This window comes from Drechmeria coniospora, chromosome 03, assembly GCF_001625195.1.
Source record: "Drechmeria coniospora strain ARSEF 6962 chromosome 03, whole genome shotgun sequence".
Lineage (NCBI taxonomy): Eukaryota > Fungi > Ascomycota > Sordariomycetes > Hypocreales > Ophiocordycipitaceae > Drechmeria > Drechmeria coniospora.
Window position 1 is genome coordinate 8,591,576 of NC_054391.1, and position 20,623 is coordinate 8,612,198.

The 20,623-nt window shown below is 56.1% G+C and overlaps 4 protein-coding genes across 4 annotated transcripts; 3 read left to right on the forward strand and 1 right to left on the reverse strand.

The window, feature by feature from the left end:
* Positions 1-5,640: 5,640 nt before the first annotated feature.
* Positions 5,641-9,390, forward strand: DCS_07976 (chitin synthase 4; the record flags this gene model as incomplete). Its single annotated transcript, XM_040805259.1, has 2 exons — positions 5,641-8,893; positions 8,954-9,390. The coding sequence occupies 2 exons, from the start codon at positions 5,641-5,643 to the stop codon at positions 9,388-9,390; spliced, it is 3,690 nt and encodes a 1,229-aa protein (XP_040655363.1).
* A 758-nt stretch (positions 9,391-10,148) lies between these two features.
* Positions 10,149-13,621, reverse strand: DCS_07977 (cell cycle serine/threonine-protein kinase CDC5/MSD2; the record flags this gene model as incomplete). Its single annotated transcript, XM_040805260.1, has 4 exons — positions 10,149-12,396; positions 12,513-12,961; positions 13,050-13,540; positions 13,603-13,621. The coding sequence occupies 4 exons, from the start codon at positions 13,619-13,621 to the stop codon at positions 10,149-10,151; spliced, it is 3,207 nt and encodes a 1,068-aa protein (XP_040655364.1).
* Positions 13,622-14,610: 989 nt separating this feature from the next.
* DCS_07978 (OPA3 domain protein) lies at positions 14,611-15,311 on the forward strand (the record flags this gene model as incomplete). The annotated part of the gene is made up of 2 exons (XM_040805261.1): positions 14,611-14,676; positions 14,730-15,311. The coding sequence occupies 2 exons, from the start codon at positions 14,611-14,613 to the stop codon at positions 15,309-15,311; spliced, it is 648 nt and encodes a 215-aa protein (XP_040655365.1).
* Positions 15,312-17,931: 2,620 nt separating this feature from the next.
* Positions 17,932-19,992, forward strand: DCS_07979 (PRO41 protein; the record flags this gene model as incomplete). The annotated part of the gene is made up of 5 exons (XM_040805262.1): positions 17,932-18,091; positions 18,219-18,451; positions 18,911-19,496; positions 19,556-19,872; positions 19,933-19,992. The coding sequence occupies 5 exons, from the start codon at positions 17,932-17,934 to the stop codon at positions 19,990-19,992; spliced, it is 1,356 nt and encodes a 451-aa protein (XP_040655366.1).
* Positions 19,993-20,623: the final 631 nt, after the last annotated feature.

The following is a 20,623-nucleotide window of genomic DNA, read 5'->3' on the forward strand; positions in this document are numbered from 1 at the left end:
ATGGCGAGCGCGTGTGCGGAGCACAAGTACTGTACAGTGCAGAACAGGCGCGAGGACGGTTACTCGACACGAAAATTGTTCAATGGAAGAGGATGACATGTACATGTACTTGCATGCAAGAACACGGCGCATCAACGTGGACTCGAGGCGGATCCAAAGGCTGAACATGAACAGTTGGCCTCGCCACCCGCCGCTGCCCTGCGCCGAGGGCTTGTACTCTGGGACTCGGACGGAGTATTCCTCGCAAAGCAAACGGCTCGCCATGGCCCCGAATCGGCCAAGTTCGACCCTTGTACTCACCAATGGCGACTCTACCGTACGAGCAAGGCACATGGACAGGATTGTATCGCGCCGGGCATGTTCCATGTTCCAACATGTTTCACACTCGTGCTCGTGTGCTCGCAACGCAATGCGAGCACCTCATTTCGATGCAAGAACGGAAAACGGGGTACGGATACGGAGTACGCATGCTCGCACTCCGCGAAGGTTCAGTTCCAGCCATCGCGGTCGATGCAATAATATTACCTACCCAAGTGACGAAAGTACAGTACGGAGTAATAACTGCCAACCTGCTAGGTACCATGGTAGGTACCTACTAAAGTATGAACACGTGCGAGACGGGTTCTACCCGTATGTTTACAGTACAAAGTATTGCTACATTAATAGTACAGTTTGCGTGCAGAGACTAGCAGTAAGTAGTCTACAAAAGTAGGTGTACTCAAGTACATGCACTTCACCATCAGTTCCTAGCAGCGCACACCAAATGTTCGTGCTGGTTACTAGTGCGTTGCATCTGCACATGTACAGTACATGTACAGTACAGTACATGTACAGGTAAATTACCTGCACAGTAATACTCCGTACCTGTAGGCAGTTCGCGTCATGCGACCAAAGCCGTCCCGCAATGGCAGGTGGCCTTCTCTGACTCGACACAGGTCACGGCACGGTGGCGGCGAAAAGAAAAATTGGGAAAGAAAATGGAAAAAGAAACGACAAGGAGAGTGATGGCATGTTCACAAGCCGTACTTTGTCCCTAGGTCATCATCGACGACCGTCGACGTCCCGGCGGCTCTAGTGCCCGCTGGTCGACCTTGGCAAGCCTCCTGCAATCCACTTTTAGCCTCGCAAAGTGGCGGCCACGTCTCACGCATTTCTGGATTGGCGAGTGTCAATACGAGGACAGTTACGTATGTCCTTGAGTGGCTCTGGTCGTGTCGTGAGAACATGCCCACCCGCGGCACTCACCCGAGCACGATGCCGAATGATGAGTCCGGCGAGCAATACATGTATGTGTACTTGCATTTTTGGTAGCACGATGGTGTCGTGACTCCAGTTCGTCTGTCAATCGAAATCTCCATGCATCCTGCGCGAAGCTGAGCTCCTGCATGAACCCCTGCTCGATATTGGTAGGCTTCCTGCAACTGATGGGTTGGTTGGTGACCGTCATCGTTGGAGCCATCCCGCCGGGCCCACAGGGCAGTCAATCAATCACCCACCCACCACCCCCCTTGTAATGTCGTGCTCCCCTTCTCACTTCATCATGGCTCACGGGAGAGCGCCACGAGAAGCGTCATCCGTATGCAACCGTTTTCACTATTACAAGGTCGAGATGTTCTGGAAACATGAAATCGACGAGCCCGTTCTGCATGAGATGGCTCTTGTCCTGCGGCGTAAACTGATTGTCCCACGCTGCTGCAAGTACTCCGCGCGTACAGTAAGCTTAGTACTAACTGCACCGTACCCCGTATTGCGTGCAGGCTCTCCAAACACCCAACCGCATCATCGCCTGTGCGCTACTTGGAGGTACTGACTGCCTGCACGGGTGTCTGCAGCTGATGTGTGTGCTTGGGTACTGGGTACTAGTAAGTACGCACTGCGTGTGCACGAAGCACATGTACTGTAGGCCCTTCTTTGAATGGGTACTTGGTAATAATACTGAGCTTGCATCAGCAGACAGCGACCCAACCTGTGTCGCCACACCTGCCTGGTGGTGGCAATACATACTAGGCAAGCATCCGCACACGGTAGTACCATCACAGAGGTAAGCACAACGGTTCGCCAGTATGACACTTGCACTTGCATGCGTAATACTTACGCCTACGTGCTCATCACAAAAGGGACGGGGGGTCAGTTCGGGTTTGCTTTTCGACGCTGATCAGAATATTCAATGCCCTGAGCAGCACAACCGTGGGCCGCTTGACTTTCTCTCACGAGGCAAACTTGGGCCGTCATGATTGCCTCATGCTCATGCTCATGCCGGTAATGAACGACAAGGACCCGAAAGGATTTGTTGTACGGAGTAGGGTTGATGAGCTTTATGCCGGGCCACTCCGCTAATTTCCCCATGCCTCTTATTTACCAGTATCACAAGTACTTAGGCTCCCAAGGTAATACGATGCACGCCGCGGTACGGAGTACGGAGTAATACTGTACATTATACTTACAGTACACGCACATGCACGTGTAAGTAAATATGGTTCGTACCTACTTGTACGGAGTGCTTGGGCACATTAATACCTACTACAGTACACGCATGATGCTAATACTTCTTGTCCGCACAGGTACTCGCACAGCAACATCTACCTGAACTGTGCTCCGAACAGAGTACTGCGTACGGAGTCCTGGTGCCAAAGCCATGTGCACAGCAACGATTCACTCCCTGTAATCGGAGCACGACGCTACATGTAGCCACATCCAAGGATTGCAAGTCTGTGCGAGTATCGCGCGTCCATGTTGGCAAGCACCTGGCATAGGTGTCAAGCTAGACGGTTGTGTCTGGGGATACCAGGCTTGAACCTCGAGGCCGTATCGCTCCCGGCTAGCTACATTGAAAAATGGCACCTTGCCCTCTGGGTATTTATCTACTCCGTGCTCCGTGCATGTAGGGAACATTGGTGGCAGGGCCATATGTTTACCTTGAAGGGACAAATGGAAGTTCAAGAATATTATTCACACAGATCAAATACCGGGACAACGACTTGAACGATACGAGTTACCAGCATCCCCTGCTTACGCCTATCCGAGATCATGTACTCCGTGCAGTGGCCACAACCCGGCATGGGCTGATTATGAACCCAAATGCGCCGCCGGGAATTATTGCCCTGTTTCTGACATCTTCATCTTCGATTTCGGACAGTCCGGCGAGTCCAGCCCTCTCCGTCATGTTTTTGTCAAGGTTTTTATCTTCATCGATCCAGACAATGAACGGTATGTGTTGTGCTGAACCTACAGTAGTTGCTGGAGGTACGGATAGATCAGAATGCCCTATAAGTATGGTGCATGCAGTACGGAGTACGGTGCAGCGGGCCTCCCCGCAGCGCCAGCTTCTGGCTCCGTCGGCTGGACAACAGCCATAGGCACGACGTCCGACTCGCGGTTATAGGCGATGGTAACATCGGGGTTTCGCCAACAGCACAGGTACGCAAGTGCACAAGTACTCAACACCCAGTACTCCGTATTGCTGAGCAACAACCTATCTCATCTACTTTCAAGTAGGTACGTACGTGATGGACAAGCTTCTGCTGGTGCAGTGGGTAGTCGGTATGGGAGTCCCATACTTCAGAGTGCACCACCTACCCTTGAGGACCGCATTGCTCTCTTGACGACTTCAGTTGGCAGCGCCTTCTCGCGTGCGAGTGCATGCTGCGCTGCTGCCTCAACTGGCTCTGTCAAATAACACGGAAAAATAAAACTATGAAATCAGCGACCAGCAGTCCCACGCACGCATGTTAATGGTCCTGAAGTCCTGTATTCTTTTCCCATCTGCATTCGAGCATAAATATGCTCGCTCATGTTCGAGACAGCACATCATGCCCTTTCGATGCAGTGCCAAAATTTTCTGGCTCGGCTGCTGTGACTAGTCGCGAAATGGGGGTACATGCCCACTGTACAGTGCGCTATATCGTATCTAGCCCTCTGCTAGTGGTTACTAGTTGGAGCTAACCTAGGGCGGCAAGAGACTGTTATGGCGGCGCCTGGCTCCAATTTCACCCATCGTAGCTTTACAAGACAGAACTTGCAGGCTTCAGGCGGCCCATCACTGCGGAGCTGCCACCTGCCACCTGTCGCTTGCCGTCATCGCCACGAAGCAAAATAGTGGCCTGGCAACACTAGCTTCATTGCGAGTAGGTTACTCGTGGGCAGGAAGGAATCATCGAGGCAGAGTATTTCGAAAGGTGCTCCGTGAAAAAACGACTACCCAGTGCTTCGATATGGAGGAGAGGGATACGCATTGGCACCCAAACGAGCAAAGGGCTACGAATAATGGGGCTTTGGTGCTCCGTAATTTACAGATAGTGTCTGTTCCCTGGAAAGCATCCAAGTACAGTACTGTAGTTACCTTACTCCGTACATGTACAAGTACTCCGCACTCCGCAAGTACTGTACATCAAGATCGATGTACTCCGTACTTATTATTACTAGCTCAAGTATTGCTGCGCAAGAAAGTCGGTACCTACTATACTGTGCTGGCCTGTCTACTCACCTACAGGTATGGTGGCAAGAAAGTACCTGTAGGTACTGCTCCGTATGCTTACCTACTTTGGGTACTAGCTACGGAAGGCACTTACTGGAAGTGCATGCCATGAACCAATACCTACCACGAAGTAGTTGTACAGTACGTATCATAAGTACAGTACCACTAGTAGATAACTTGTGTGTCTGCACAAAGTACATGTATGTTGTACAAGTAGTGCTTGTTAGTGTGCGCCTAGTAGCCCGTACCGGTTACCTAGCACCCGTGCCAAGACCAAGGACGACAGTGTTTGTTTCCCACGTCGCGTTCATTTCCTCACCAAATTACTCGTACTCCTACCTCGCCGAGCAGGTACGTACCCTACTAGTACCCAACGTACCACAGGGAGCGAGCCCGCCTGCTGGCAGTCGCTCTGCTGACAACCCTCACCCGTGTGAGCAGTTCTCCTTCCCTCACAAAAGCGAGCTTCTCAACCTCAGTCTGTGTCGCCAGCAGCACTGCTAGATCTACGGTGAAAGGAAACGGCAGAAGCATCGTCTCTCGTTATCACCCTCCTCCCCGCCTGCCATTTTCCTCCTCCGTTGCGACAGGCCCTTGGTGGCTTTCATCCGTCGACCTTGCGTCGTTTAGTACGCGGTCTCCAGCGCTGACCTCCTGCATCGCCACCCTGCTGCTGCTTGTCCTCCAACGCATGCCCGACCCCGACACGACCGCATTCCCGTCACGAACCGGCCGTCGGATCTCTCCTCTTCATAACCAAACATTCATCCCCGCAACCCCTTCCAGAAAGCTGCCGATGCGTCCCTGAGCCTGATCGCACCGTTGCCGTCGAAACCGTCCCTCGAGCCGACTCCATTCTCGTTGGACCTTCTCCTCGTCATTTCCCCCTGGAAACCGTCGTCCCCCAGCGCGGAGAGGTCTTTCTCGCGGCCAGAGTCTTTCCCACTACAGTTTGCGTCGAGTCCGTAGGCTCGATTGCATATCCCGAAGTGAGCTCCCTCCCCCCCCCTTCCCCCCCCTTTCCGTCCCGCCCGGGAGTAGAAGGGCCCCTGCCCCATCGTCGTCGAGCAACGGGCCGTGGCCACGTCTCGTCATACGCGCCAATGCATTTTCTGCCTTCGTTCCCGCTCCGTGCCGCCGGCGGCTGACATCAGAGACGCAGGGACATGTCTCTCCCCGAGAGGCCGGGTGCCAGCCCGGCAATGGACCAGCGCAGCTCGTACCGGAACTCATCTTCTCGACGGCCGCCCCCGACCGACGTTGAATCTGGAGGTTATCATGCCGTCCCCATGCCCGGGCATCACGAACGTGGGAAATCTGTCTCTTCTTTCGCCGATACCATTTCGAGCCCTAATGCCAATACAGAGAGCCTGCCTCTGACACCGACGGACACCCATGGTCATGGGAGGCACACTGGCTCCGACATACCCACCCGCAAACGGAGCCTGATCAAGCCGGAGAGGAACCGGATCGGAAAGGACCATCGAAACTACCACTACCACCGTCACGCTGCCAACATGGATGTCCTGCCCTCGTCGACCGGCAACGACCCCATCGCGGAGAATTTCGATGGCGCCACCGAGCAATCGGGGGGCTCCCAGGCGAACGGCAGCTTCACTGACTCGCCACCGCGTGGCACACGATCCGACAAGGCCGGCGCCGGGTACCAGGAGAAGGACGAAACGCGCGTCAAGACTCGTCCGGCTCGAGTGAAGTCGGGCAAGATCACAAAGGAGAGCAAGTCGAGCCGCGACGCGCGCAAGGGCAAGAAGAACAAGGTTGTCGAGGATCAGCTTCGACCGCCTAGTTTCTGGAACGTCTACTGCGCCATCGTCACCTTCTGGGCCCCCGACTTCACCCTACGGTGCTGCGGAAAACCCACCAAGGCGCAGCAACGAGCGTGGAGGGAAAAGATGGGGCTCATCAGCATCATCCTCCTCATCATGGCCATCGTTGGCTTCCTCACCTTTGGCTTCACCGCCGTCGTCTGCAGTGCGCCTCCGCTACGGCTCCGCGTCAACGAGGTCGGTGGTGGGTACATGATCTTTCACGGCGTCGCCTACGACCTTTCCACGTCGCACCACCCCCCTGCGGAGGGCATTCCCATGAGGCCCGACGGCCGGGGCGCCAATGTTCTGTACGACCTGCCGGTGAAGCACGGCGGTGAGGATGGAAGCTTCCTCTTCCAGAACGTCAACGGCAACTGCAAAGACCTCATCACGCTGGCCAAGGGCTCCGACGTGCCCACCAACTCGGACGGGGATCTGTCTTGGTACTTTCCCTGCACCACCTTCAACCAGGACGGCTCGAGCAAGCCGAACTTGACGGTTCCGTATTACCTTGGATATGGCTGTCACACGACGCAGAATGCCCGAAACACCTTCTACCTCGGCCTGAGCGGTGCGGCGGAGGTGTACTTCTCGTGGGATGACGTCAAGAACCGCTCGCGCAACCTGATTGTCTATTCCGGCAATGTCCTCGACCTCAACCTGTTGAACTGGTTCAACGAGAGCCAGGTGACGGTGCCGAAGCGCTTCAGGGAGCTCCAAGACCCCTCCTCGGCCGTCAACCGAGCCATTCGCGGGCGCGACGTCACTCGCATGTTCCAGTCATCCGACGACAAGAAGCACCTCCAGTGCTTCGAGGAGATCATCAAGGTCGGATCCATTGACACCGAGACCATCGGCTGCATCGCCTCCAAGGTCGTCCTCTACTGCGCCCTCATTCTCATCCTCTCCGTCGTCCTCGCCAGGTTCGCCCTCGCTCTCGTCTTCCAGTGGTTCATCAGCCGAAACTACGCCGCCGCCAAGACGTCGCAGAGCTCGGATCGCCGCAAGCGCAATCGCCAGATCGAGGACTGGTCCCAGGACATTTACCGAGCGCCAGCCCGAATCCCCGGCGATGTCGGCAGCACCGTCCTCGGCTCCGACCGCATGAGCAAGCGAGGCTCGTCCTTCCTGCCCAAGACATCGCGGTTTTCGGCCGTGTACGGCGCGGAACGGTCTCCCGCCCACCGTCGCGTTCCCACGACGATGGCGAGCCAGGGAACGCCCGGTTCGCTGCTCAACCCCAGCTCCATCTACAGGCAGGGCAATGATAGCCGGGCCAGCTTCCTCCGCACCGATCCCTACAGCAGCACGGGCGCGTCTGACGGTCCCGGTCCCGCCGGCTTCATCCACGACGCCGTCGTTCCGCAACCCCCCTCGGACTGGATGCCCTTCGGGTTCCCCCTCGCCCATACTATGTGCATGGTCACGGCGTACTCGGAAGGCGTCGAGGGAATCCGAACGACGTTGGACTCGATTGCCATGACCGACTACCCCAACAGTCACAAGTGCATCGTCATCGTGTGCGACGGTATTATCAAAGGCAAAGGCGAAGCCATGTCGACGCCCGATGCCTGCTTGAGCATGCTCAAGGACCACTCGACCCCTCCCGAGCTCGTCCAACCGTTCTCCTACGTCGCTGTCGCCAGTGGCTCCAAGCGCCACAACATGGCCAAGGTCTACTGCGGCTTCTACGACTACGGAGCCAAATCCCAGATCCCCATCGACCGTCAACAGCGCGTGCCGATGATGGTGGTTGTCAAGTGCGGCACGCCCGCCGAGGCGGGCAAGGAGAAGCCGGGCAACCGAGGCAAGCGAGACAGCCAGATCATTCTCATGTCCTTTTTGCAAAAGGTCATGTTCGACGAGCGGATGACGGAGCTCGAGTACGAAATGTTCAACGGAATGTGGAAGGTGACGGGCATGTCGCCCGACTTCTACGAGGTGGTGCTCATGGTCGACGCCGATACCAAGGTTTTCCCCGACAGCTTGACGCACATGGTGTCGGCCATGGTGAAGGATCCCGAGATCATGGGCCTCTGCGGCGAGACCAAGATTGCGAACAAGCGCGACTCCTGGGTGACGGCCATTCAGGTGTTCGAGTACTTCATCTCGCACCATCTGGCCAAATCGTTCGAGTCGGTCTTTGGCGGCGTCACGTGCCTGCCCGGATGCTTTTGCATGTACCGCATCAAGGCGCCCAAGGGCGGCCAGAACTACTGGGTTCCCATCTTGGCCAATCCTGACATCGTGGAGCACTACTCGGAGAACGTCGTCGAGACGCTTCACGAGAAGAACCTCTACCTTCTGGGCGAGGATCGATACTTGACGACGCTCATGCTGCGAACCTTTCCCAAACGAAAACAAGTCTTCGTGCCCCAGGCCGTCTGCAAGACCACGGTCCCCGCCAAGTTCTCGGTTCTCTTGTCGCAACGACGTCGGTGGATCAACTCGACGATCCACAACCTCATGGAGCTCGTCTTGGTCCGAGACCTGTGCGGAACCTTTTGCTTCAGCATGCAGTTTGTCATTTTCGTCGAGCTGATTGGAACGCTGGTGCTCCCCGCCGCCATTGCGTTCACGTTTTATGTTGGTGAGTGCCGTCCGAAATCCCACCTTTGACCGATCCGCCTCCGGCTGACATGTACTTCAGTTATCACGTCCATCATCAACTCCCCGCCACAGATTATCCCCCTCGTCCTCCTCGCGCTCATCCTAGGCTTGCCGGGTGTGCTGATAATCGTCACTGCCCATTCGTGGTCGTACGTCCTCTGGATGCTGATTTACCTCCTGTCGTTGCCCATCTGGAATTTCCTTCTCCCGACGTACGCCTTCTGGAAGTTTGACGATTTCTCGTGGGGCGAGACGCGTCAGACGGACGGGGAATCCAAGAAGCGCGGCCACGAGACCGAGGGCGAGTTTGACAGCAGCCAGATCACGATGAAGCGATGGGCCGAGTTTGAACGCGAGAAGCGCTCCAAGAGCGTGTACTGGGGCTCGAGGGAAAATGTTGTTGGCGGAGGAGGCCACGGCAACTGGTCGGCATCCCAGGGCCACTACACCAACGATGAGTACTATTCCGATATGTGATGATCAGCCGGGGTCGTCCTAGCTACGATCGTTTGTCGGTCGCCGTCCGCATAGGCGAGATGGTGCGTGTGTGTGGACTTTTCATGCGTTCCGCCACACACACGCATGCCATGTCATGATACATCAATCACAGCAGGCGATGAGGAATCGCTGTTGCTTCATATTTTTAATTTCTTCTTCATTCAAATGCTCGATTAGCAGTTGGTGCATAGGAACGACCCAGAGCGATAATATATGCATACATTCTGTTGTCACTGGCCCTGCGCTCACCTCGCCAACGTAATAGTGAACTCAACGTTTGAGATGTGCAAAATTGCGCCCGAGTCAGCTGTATCGTGGCGCATCACATGGGTCTACAATCTGCTTCTACGCACGTGTCGCGTCGGTGTGTGCATCGGTGCGTGCATGTATTCATTGCAAAACAGCTTCGCACTCTTTTGCTTCAGCCCAAACATGACGGCTGATGGCCGGCGGATTTTACCAAACCACTGGCTGAACAAAAACATATGACATCTAGAACTGATCAGCACTCTCTCCCTGGGAAAGATGGCGTGAACCAAGCAAGTCGTTGAAACTATCCCCTGCCTCTGCCCCGAATTAAACGCCATACAAAACCAAGAACAATAGATGATCCAGCTCGCTTTATACGCCAAAAGCAGAGAGGGTGCCCTAGCTAGGGTCGGGTCCAAGAAGGACAGTGATCGATGAGATGGGCAAGTGGTGAAACAAGAACGCGCAGAATGTATCGCTTGCTCGCCTCACCGCTTGGCGCTGCTGTCAACGTCCTCGCCCAGCTCCCACGGTTTGCGCGGATCCACAAAGGTCGAGAGCCGTTGGTCCCCCCATCGCGCGCCGATGGTGACCCAGACGTGCTTCTGCGGAATCGTCGCATGGACGGTCTCTCGGAAACCGGTCCAACGAAGTCGCGACTCTCGACTCATGGAGCTGTTGCCCAGGCCGCCATTCGCCACCCACTCCTTGACGACATCCTTGATGAATTCGATCTTATGGCGAAAGTCGTTTGCTGCAGGGATGCCCTGCATCTCCGGATCGATCTCCGGCCTCCTTCGGGAGGTAGTCGAGCGCGCAGATCGAGATGCCGATGGCTTGGCCTGGAAGTTGAGCAGCGTCTGCAGGGGGTAGGAGAGCGTCGCGCGGTCGTCCAACGCCGCGGCTCCGATGGTGCCCGTCGCGGCGAGACTCTCGGCCGCCTCTTGCGGCAGATGCCAGAAGTGACACCAAGTACCAGTCGGGTCGAGGACGATCTTGGTGTGGTCGGGGAAGTTGAACTGAAGATGGCCGTCGCAGAATGACCAACAGCCGACATCGCCAAATCGCTGATAAAAGGTCACCAGCTCTGCCTGCGTGTCCCTTTGGCCGGGCGACATGACTCCTGAGCCGCCGGTGGCCCCCCCCGCCGGCGCCGTCTCGTCTCTCCCGTAGGCAATCATGTAGTTGGCAAACTTCTTCCACAAGATAATCCTCTCTCGCTTGCGATGCTGGTATATGTCCTTCCCAGGGCTCATCTTTCCCGCCGTACCGTCCTCACCCACGGCTACTCGGAACTGCTCAGGCGAGACGGAGACTTCAGCGAGGCCCCTCTCGCCGTTGTTCTCGAAGAACTTGATGGACTGCATCATGGGGATCGGTTGATTCCTGTCCGAGTATGATTCATCTTGCCGACGGAGGATGTGCTCCTCGGCAGCTCGGATGAAGACGCCGGCCGGAGGGAGGACGGCCGATTTGTTGCCATCGGTAGTGGGGATGTCGCGCAGGATGCAGCCGACGCTTCCGTCGTTGAGAATGTAGCCGAGCCCAAACTTGTTGGTGTAGTCAACCCATTTCACAACAACGTACGGGTGCGGCGGCGTCACCGTCTTGGAAGATATGATCGCCATGGTCCGAGAGTTGAGTGCCCGTTCCAGCTCTGCTTGGAGGCGCTTCAGGCGATTCAGAATCAAGTCAGGATGCGATCCCGACACGTCCTCCGCCTGCTCGAGCGGACTGAAGAGCGTTGCGGAGCGGATTGACCCTGAACTGTGCCGTTTCCTGGAGACCGGGACGGGATGCGAAGCGTCCGCGGCCATGTTCGCCGCTCGTTCGACGACTTGCAGACTTGGCGCCGATCGAGCCGACGGCAGGTTGGTCCGCATCACCGAGGATCGCGTCGTCTTGCTGGAGCTCTCGGGAGCATCGTCTCTGGGTGCCTTCTCCGGGACTGGATCCTGGCGAGGGCGCGTTCGCGTCGTCTGGGAGGTGGACGGCATCGCTTCAGCTGGAAGCTTGGTTCTGAGAACGGAAGTAGCAGATGCAGCGGGTTTGTTCTGCGCCCGTTGTTGAGCGGCAAAGCTTTGCGGAGGCTGTCTCAACAGACCTGCGAGAGGTTTCTGAGCGGCCGGAGCTATCTGGGTACTGCTTGCTGGCCTTTCCTCCGACGTCGACGTCGACGTCGGCTGCGCCGAGTACGAGGAGATGGAGGATGCATGCTTCTTCCGGAGCTGCTGCTGTTCGCTGACGTAGTCGCTAAATGGTCTGTAGACGAGGTTATCAGCCAGAGGAATGACCGGCGTCAGGCCAGCCTTCTCCTCGGCCGCCATCTCCTTCCAAATTTGAGTGTGGATGACCTGAACGGGGCTCCAAGGACCGACGCAGCACTCGCGACACATTTCCTTGAGATTGCGGTACGACTGGGATTGCACCGAGCTGCTCATGCGGGTGGCATAGAACTCCTGACGTTCGGGAGGCACCTCGCGCAATCGCGCACTCATATCGGCCTCCGTCGGCATGTATCCCGAGATGAAGAAGGGATGCTGGACGATGACGTCTGGGTCTGGTCGCCTGTCTGCCTCCTGCAGCATGGTGGCGACGACGTCCTTGGCTTCTTCGCTGATGAACTTCTGAGACGCCTCCGCGGTCGGCCATTCGTAGTCTCTCTCCCTCGCACGACGGTAGATTTCGTCCGTCGTCGAAGACTGAAACGGCGGTTTCGACGTCAGCATGGCGAACCTGCGAGGAGGGCAAGTTAGCTTGAGTCCAGAATGTTCGCTCCGGCTCCTGCGACGGGCGGTACGGGAAAAGCCGACAAGACAAGAGACGCGGCGGCTTCGTTTGGTCCCACGTACATGATGATGCCCAGGCTCCATATGTCGACCATATGATCATGCCCCTTTCTGCCTTTTTCGAGGATTTCGGGTGCGATGTAGTTGGGGGTGCCGCACAGAGTTGTTCGACGGATGGTCTGCATGTCCCTACCAGTGACCAACAAGGCGGCGAGGCCGAAGTCGCCAATCTTTGCGTTCATCTGACCATCCAAGAAGATGTTTCCCATCTTCAGGTCGCGGTGGATGATGCCCTTGCCATGCATGTACTTGATGGCGCCGGCAATTTGGACGGAATAGAAGCGAACTTCGGGCTCGGTGAGACCTTTTCGCCGCTTCACCATGTCCATGAGAGAACCGTTGTTGCAAAGCTCGAGGACGAGATAGGTGCAGCTGTCGAAAGAGAAGGCCCTCAGAAAGTGAACGACATTCTTATGTCGCATCTTGGAATGTATTTGAAGTTCAGTTTGGAACTGATCACGTCAGGTCGTCGTCAGCAGGGGGATCGAACGCCCGTTTCCAACCAAGTTCAGGCGAACTTGGAAGCCGGTGCTGACGTACCTTTTGTTCCATCTTCGGCGGCATACGGCTCTTGACAATCTTGAGCGCGTACTTCTTCTTCGTCCGAGCGAGCTGGGCGCTGTAGCAGATGGCGAAACCTCCCTTGCCGAGCAGCTTGCCGACTTGATAGACGGCACCGTCCGGCTGGTCGACGCTGCAGGGCTCTGTGACCTCAGGGGGGGGAGGCGGCGGATGCTCCTTGTCCTTGACTGCCCTCAACTGCGCCACCGTCTTCGTCTTGAGGTCGGAAATCTTGTGACTGGGAATCCGCTGGGCGTTCACATCCCTCGGGGATAATGCTTCCATGTCGGCGGCAGCCCTCGCGGCGGCTACCCTGTGAGCCATGGTGACCGGCTGCAAAGGCGCCGGTGGGTGGCGGTGCTCAACGTGCAAGATGGAGCAGCGGGACTGAAGAAGATCGGACAGAGGATTCTGCGACAGATGGTTAGCCTTGAGCCCCGCGGTGTTCATGCGGTGGGCGCTCCGGGTCCCTACGGCGGGCATCGAGCCTCCGAGGATGTTGGGGAAGGGGGTTGAGATTTTGCCTGCTTACCAGTCTCGCGGAAGAGCATCCGCGGAGTCGAGGGTGGATGCCGAGGAGAGGTGAGAAAAATGACGGGGAGGAAGGGGAAAATGGAGGCAGGGGCAGGCGTCCTTAAGCAATGCTTGATGGAGATGCGCCGAGATGATGTATTGGGCGTACGAGATGGACGAGGGCGATGGCGTGGGCAGGCGTCGACGTCGTCGTTCTGGCCGCGAAGGAATTAAATGAAAAGAAAGGTTGGAGGCAGCAAGAGCAACGGTGGACAGGCATGACGGAGCGTTGAGCATGCCAAGTTCATGGTTTGTGTACTTTCTGGCTACGCTAATCAACCAAATTTGGCTGGTTGCCGGCGCAACGAACAGGGCCTGCCTAGGATTGAAGGTCCACTCCAAGCGCCGCAACGGGAGGTGCTCACTGGCTGCGTAATGATTATTACTGTCTGTAACTGTGCGGGGTGCCCCGAACTTTTGTCATTTTTGTGCTGGGACTCCGTATAGGATACTCTACAGTGCTCCGTGCGGCACCTACAGTACAGTGCTTGAACTCCGTACAGTCCTACTCCGTACAGCACAGCACGGCACAGCGAGTGCACAAGTACTAGGTACCAACTGGTGGCTGGGTGTCTTGATGTACTGTAGCCCGCACTGCCGCATTGTACTGTAAAGTCCACTAAGACACGGAGCGCAGCTACTAGGTACCTAGTGATGTACATCATTCAGGTACTACGCGTGCGTCTTTGTCGCGTTCAGTATGGAGTACTCCATACTACATGTGCATGATCGTAATTACAACGGTCCTCGAACGCGGCCGGACATCTCGGGTCGCAGCGTCGTAGGCGAGCCGCAAGAACGTGTGCCCTATTTCCCGCCCTTTATTTCTTCAATACCTTGCTGGGGTCTTGAGGTAGAGGATGGCCTAGCAAAGCCAGTCGCCCACATCATCTGCCGTCTTCCGTTCCTGTTCTTCCGATTTCCGCCATCATTGTTCGTGAGTCATCAAAAGTACGCAGAACCAGCCATGGTGCCGCTTCCTCTCTTCAAGCTTGCGTCGCTCTTTGTGCGACACGTCTCCAAATATGGCGCGGTGAGCACTGTCTGGCCTTCCTCTCGGCGCCCGTGTCCCTGACCCTGTCGAAGAATCGGATCAAGGCGCAGGCCCACGACCACCCTCGATTCCGAGCCTTTGCGGCGAAGCACGGACAGTCCATCCACCAGCTCAACATGAGACTCTCTGTAGCTCTCCTCCGAGATGTCGAAGCGGAGCGGCGAGCCAAGGAGCGGGCCGAGGCACCGACGGTCAAGACGGAGGAGCAGCAGAAACGCGACGAGGCATTGGAAGAGAAGGCAAGATCGAAGCCTGCGGCAACGAGCCAGCGAGGGTTTGCATTCCATAACGTATGGAAACGCAAGTTTCGTCCGTTGCCCGAGGCGAAGGCCGTCGACTTGTTCGCCGACGTCATCGGCGACGCCTTCATCCTCGGAGTCGCCGGAGCGCTGATTATTTACGAGACATACAAGGCGTCGCGGAAACCGGATGCGAACAAGGAGCAGATAGACGATTTGATACGGCAGCTCGAAGAGATGAAGAGCAGAGAGGACGAACTAGCGGACGCGGAAGAGAGGCAACGGCGGCGGCTCGAGACTCTTGAGCAGCTGCTCGGCGGGTTGAAAGATCCAAAGACGAAACAACCGCTCCTACCGACATTGCAGGCGACGTGATATTGCCCTCCCTCGTTTGCCTCCGCTCGCGCTTTCTAAAGTGTCGACTAAAACTTTGGATAGCGTAAGCGGCTTGCTTTCCCGTCTCCGAGAGACGAGGTGTCGAAAGGAACAAAAGTGCAGACGGACAGACCATGGCGAATTTGGACAGTTCCTTTGCACATGCACAAGCCGTGTCGAGCCATGAGCTAGCATACTTGTACCAGGCATCTACCTTTATATGGATCTGTGGCATGGGTGCACAGCACCGAACAGCGACCACTCTACTCTGGCGTTTTTTTTAGGAAGGATAAAGAGCTAGGGGGAGGGAGGCGATGAATGATGAATGGCAGGAACGGAGCTGCGACCCGTCGACTCCTACATCTTGTTGGTATGAGCGCGATGGCCGGCTTCGGGGAGCGGAGGATATACCAGTCACCTATTCCATCCAAGCAAAACACACGCATCCACTTTGTCAGTCTCGTTCACCTCGCAGCATTTCGATCATCTGCCGTTTTCTGTCTTCATCCTTCGCCCGTCCCCAAGCATGAAATGGGAAGGGGACTCGGAACTACCGTACCCTACCCCTGCGCGCCAGCCAAGCGGAATTGGATGGATGGATGAGTGGATGGATGGGCGGATGGATGGGAGCATGCCCAAGACTAGGCTCTGAGAGGCCCACGAACGAATGATTCGTTCCGACGGGAGATTTGTTGACGTTGCATCGCAACTGATGTATAGAAACGCTGGATGGAGACCGATCAGCGATGCTAGAGGGCTGTCGAGAGGGCTGGGGTTGCTTCTGCTCCCACCATCAAAGTGTGCATCAACTCACTGGTGGCTGACAGATGGGGACATGCATAGGTCCATGGTCCTCTGCGTTTGCCGTCCATTCAGAGTCTGCACTGGAAAGAGGACTGTCTGCCCGATGCCACCCTTCTTCACAGCCTGCACGAGTTCTCGGCCCTACAAGCACTCGTACCTTCCAAGGATCAACGCCATCCATGGTAGCAGACGGGCATTCTCTACCCATAGGAAACCCATAGCAAGCCCATAGCACGTGCAGTTCATCGTAGTCGGCAGGATGCGACGACGCCAGTTCCCGTGGGGTCTGGCGGAAGGTGACGGAGCGGGGACGTTGAGGCAAATGGTCTGGACGCCGGGCCACCGTTTGGATAGTGACGGTGAGAGCTATAGAAGCGAGGCATTTTCACAGTCACATGATGTTCGCATCCACTTCAGGCCGCACACTGCTGCATCGCGGAATGCTGGAGCTAAAGGGAAAAGTCCAATGATGAGCCGCGCTTCGTGGGAACGGAGAAGTTTACTCCATAAACATACGTACATGTATCGTACTGGATAGAGCACACCGTAGGTGACCGTACCGGCACAGTCCATGCATGAAATAATGACCTGCCGCCCGTCTCCTCGACAGTGTCAGCAGCTTGATAGTAAACGAATGGCAACGGCAGGCTGGGACATCAGACAGCGTGTGCTCCACCATGACGCCTTCGCGACAAAGGGGCGGTCGCCGGTGGAAAATCATACGTCGGAGGAGAACCCAAAGGAGAGCCCTTGGTGGTGGCTGATTGGCCTAAACAGATACAATACTCAAGCCAAACAGCACAGCTACACGAACGGAGTAACACCTACAACCGGGGATACCGTCGTTGATGGGATTATACCTACGAGCGCCCATAGTGATCATGGGATCGGGGGAGTGTCGGCTGGTTCTCTGGTCGTCCCTATTCAACGAACCACGGGACGACATGGCGGAGGAAGCTTCCGACTCGAGGCAAAGATATTGCTGGCCGGCTTGATACGAATGACGATCTGCAACTGTAGCGGACGAAGGGATGCGAGAAAAAAAATACGCGTAGGAGGCCGGTTCTGCTTCGAGTCGTGTCGCCAGGTCTTGGAGAGTCTATCTACCACCAACATTACTTTGCATGGAGAATTGGCTCAAACCATGTGCACGTCGTAGGATGTAGGTAAGTACATGAACATGTACGGAGTACGGAGGGGCGAGTACCTTGGAGAGAGGCACCAAGTTAAAATTAGTAGGCAAGTCCGACCTTGTTACCGCCACGGACCCTCGCACAGCCGAAAGACCTCCTCGAAGCTCCTTCCCAATTCATGTTGCCGTCGTACTATTTACTACGGCGGAGTAGTTGTACATGTGCATGTACTCCGTACGTACTGTACTCCGTACTTAAGTAAGTGTACAACGTACGGAGTAATATTCCAAGTACGTTCCCTCGAGGGTACTTACGTCGTATTCCGTCCCTTGGTACGGAGTACTGACAGGTATGAAGACTTGCACAATGCATGCATCGAACGGGAAACAGTCATGGCAGGCAGGTACATGTACATACGAAATACTCGCATCTGTAGCGTTTGTACCAGTACATGTATTTTTATATATAAAGTACTCCGTACTGTACAACTATGTATACTGTATGGGTGTATCGGCATTCTTACAGGGATGGTATCGGCACTCACTCGCCAGAACTCGTGCAAGTAAGTACATACTTGCGTCGCACCTACCCCTGGCTCCCTCGTGCATGCCTGCAAGCTGCAGCACCCGGGGAAGGAGGGAAGGGGCCAATGATTGGCCCTGATGCATCGCCTAACCGCCGACATGCTCGAGGCGAGCTCGACAAGCTCCAATCACCATCCTTCGTCCCTGATCATCGTCACTTGTTGCGGTTTGACCATGTTGTCGGCCTCCGCCACGTTGGCGGCACATGATGAACTCTTCACCGACGCGCAGACGGCTCGGCACTCGTATTCGTTGTCAAGTTCACCATGGCTAATAGGGTAAACTTGCTGCCCGTGAGTCTTGGCCAACCAATGATACCCCTGTGACTCGCCTGTGCCGGGCCTGCCAGCAGCTCCCACCGTCGAACCACCCACGGGACAAGACAGGGAGCATGAGAACCCTGGATGCTGATGAACTTGAACACCGCCATTCCCTCTTCGGCGGCTGCGGTATCATGACAAACGACTTGCACGAAGACGCCGCCATCCACCCATCTATCCACCCATACATGACCGTCCACCGCCTTGCCAGCATATTTGCCTTGGCGGCCGGCCCCCGACCGAAGACTGCCTATACTTATGTCGTCCCTCCCATTCTCCTCTTCCTTCGCCGGCCGCTGGTCCGTGACGGTTTATGCCAAACCGGTTCTGCTACAATGCTCTGACGTCGATCTGCTTGATCTTCCGCCACGACAAGATTGTCAAACGAGCGAACAAGCTACGACATCACTTCAGGCCGACCATAGTCACAGATGCGAGACCCCGCCATCCAGAAACGTGACCACAAACACTCGTCGTCCGCTCCATCCCAGTATTCTTACCCAAGGCCGGCATAGATTCACAACACGAGCGCAAACGCTCGTTGCATCCTGCGAGCACGGTGCACCGATACAAAAGACTTTCCCATGCCCCGGAGGGAGCGAGTACTCTTCATGCCGTTCGGGTGCCTCCTTGTCTCGTCGTAGACAAGTTCCGGAGTCGCATCCTTCACACTCTTGCTGATGACCCCTCGCCACACCATCGACACCCGATACTCGATTCGTCTCGCTTGATTACATCTGACACACAATCTTCCCAAGGCCCTCGGCAACGGCACCGGTCCACGACTTGGGCTGTCAGCCCAGCCGAAGGCGCATGACTGGTCGGCATATTCAATTATAGAGCTGTCGTCCCAATCATCCGTCCACCCCTCGTCCGAACATACGGCCTCTCAGTCCAACTCTCTCATTCCTACGGGCCCTCTCGCCGATATTGTGCTTGTGGCATTTCCGTTCCGTTCCTTCGGCGAGTTTGTCCGCCGACAACTCCGTACTGTGACATCGACATTCTCTCACCTACCTTTGTTTGGCCAGCTCAGCCCTCCATCGCTACCCATCAGAAACCCTCGAACAGAATTGTGGTCAGGCTGGCCTCGCGGCAAGGAATATAACGGGATCGGCCATATCTGCCTCAGTCGCTCAAAAGGTGAATTGAACGAGCGCCGCAGGGAGGACCGCCCCGCGACTGTTGGCGCCATTCAGTACAACCGGAGCAAGGGCCGGCAGAGACTACAAGGCAACATCAAGGCGGGGATACCCTCGAAAACGGTTGACGACAGGATACCCACTATGGGGAGGCTCATCAAAAACCACTGGGCGAGGCTCATCATGCTCACGGCCGCGGTTTGTACGTCGACGGCATGACTTGTCGAGGTCAGTGAGTTGGAGGCTAACAGTGCTGCCCAGACCAGGTTGCCGCCGCCGTCGAAGGATTCTTCTGGCCCAAGATATTCTGGGACTTTCTGACAAAAAGTCTGGACGGAGCCGTGAAGCCGGCACCGATTTTGCAAACCATAAACCTACTATTTGGCCTCGGCGTCATCGCTCTGGAGTGGCCTCTCACCTTCTTGGCCGGCACAAGCATTCACCGCTCTCTAGAGTTTCGGCTTGCCATCTTGCCGCTGACGGCGCTGGCCTCGGTGCTCATGTACCAATCGACAAACCCCGCCATCTACTACTTGATCAGCTCCCTCGTCTACTTTTGGGCCTACAGCGAGGGCGAGGTCAGCTGCACGTGTTCAGTGCGAAGCTTGGCGAGAGCTGTACGCTAATACGGAATCTAGATGATCTGCGCAAAACCCTGGACGCTGCCCCAGCGCGCTGGCAGCGGATTGAAGGTCTAGGAGCCCATACACGCACATGTGCGCGGAAAATAGAATGGCGACACCACCTGCAGCCACATCGATTAGGGTGCGTTGAATTGGTGGTGGTACCCTTGGCGTCAAGTCGACTTTTCAGCTGTTCGTGTTTGCCACGGCCGACAACGCTCGCAGGGATGCCGTCGTGCTTCGACATCGGTCAGTTTCGTGAATACAGCAGGCCGTTGATGGTGGCGGGACGTTGCTGGCTGTCCCAAGCCAACCTCGCACTGCTTCCATTTATTGCGGCATGTTCCCATCCAATCCTTGGCCAACTGCCATGCTGGCGAGGACCAGCCCGGAAAAGAGCTGTTGAAGACGGTCCATCTACTGAGTAGATTTAGGTATGAAGCACTTGTATTACAGTGCTGCGGACTCATGCTTTACCAAGTGGGTCAGGTCATGCACGTCAAAGAATCGCCGGCACGATGCAATGTGGGGGTCAGGAAAATGAGATCTCTGCGTATAGGAACCTGTCGTGTGGAAGGTTGCGGTTGCCTTCGGTCCCCGCTGTGCTAGCTAGTATTAAAGTAAGAAATAGGAACTCGGTTGGGCGAGCACGTCATCGGCCGATGATCCTCACGAGGCCCTCATGAGGAACCGAACCGAACGAGGT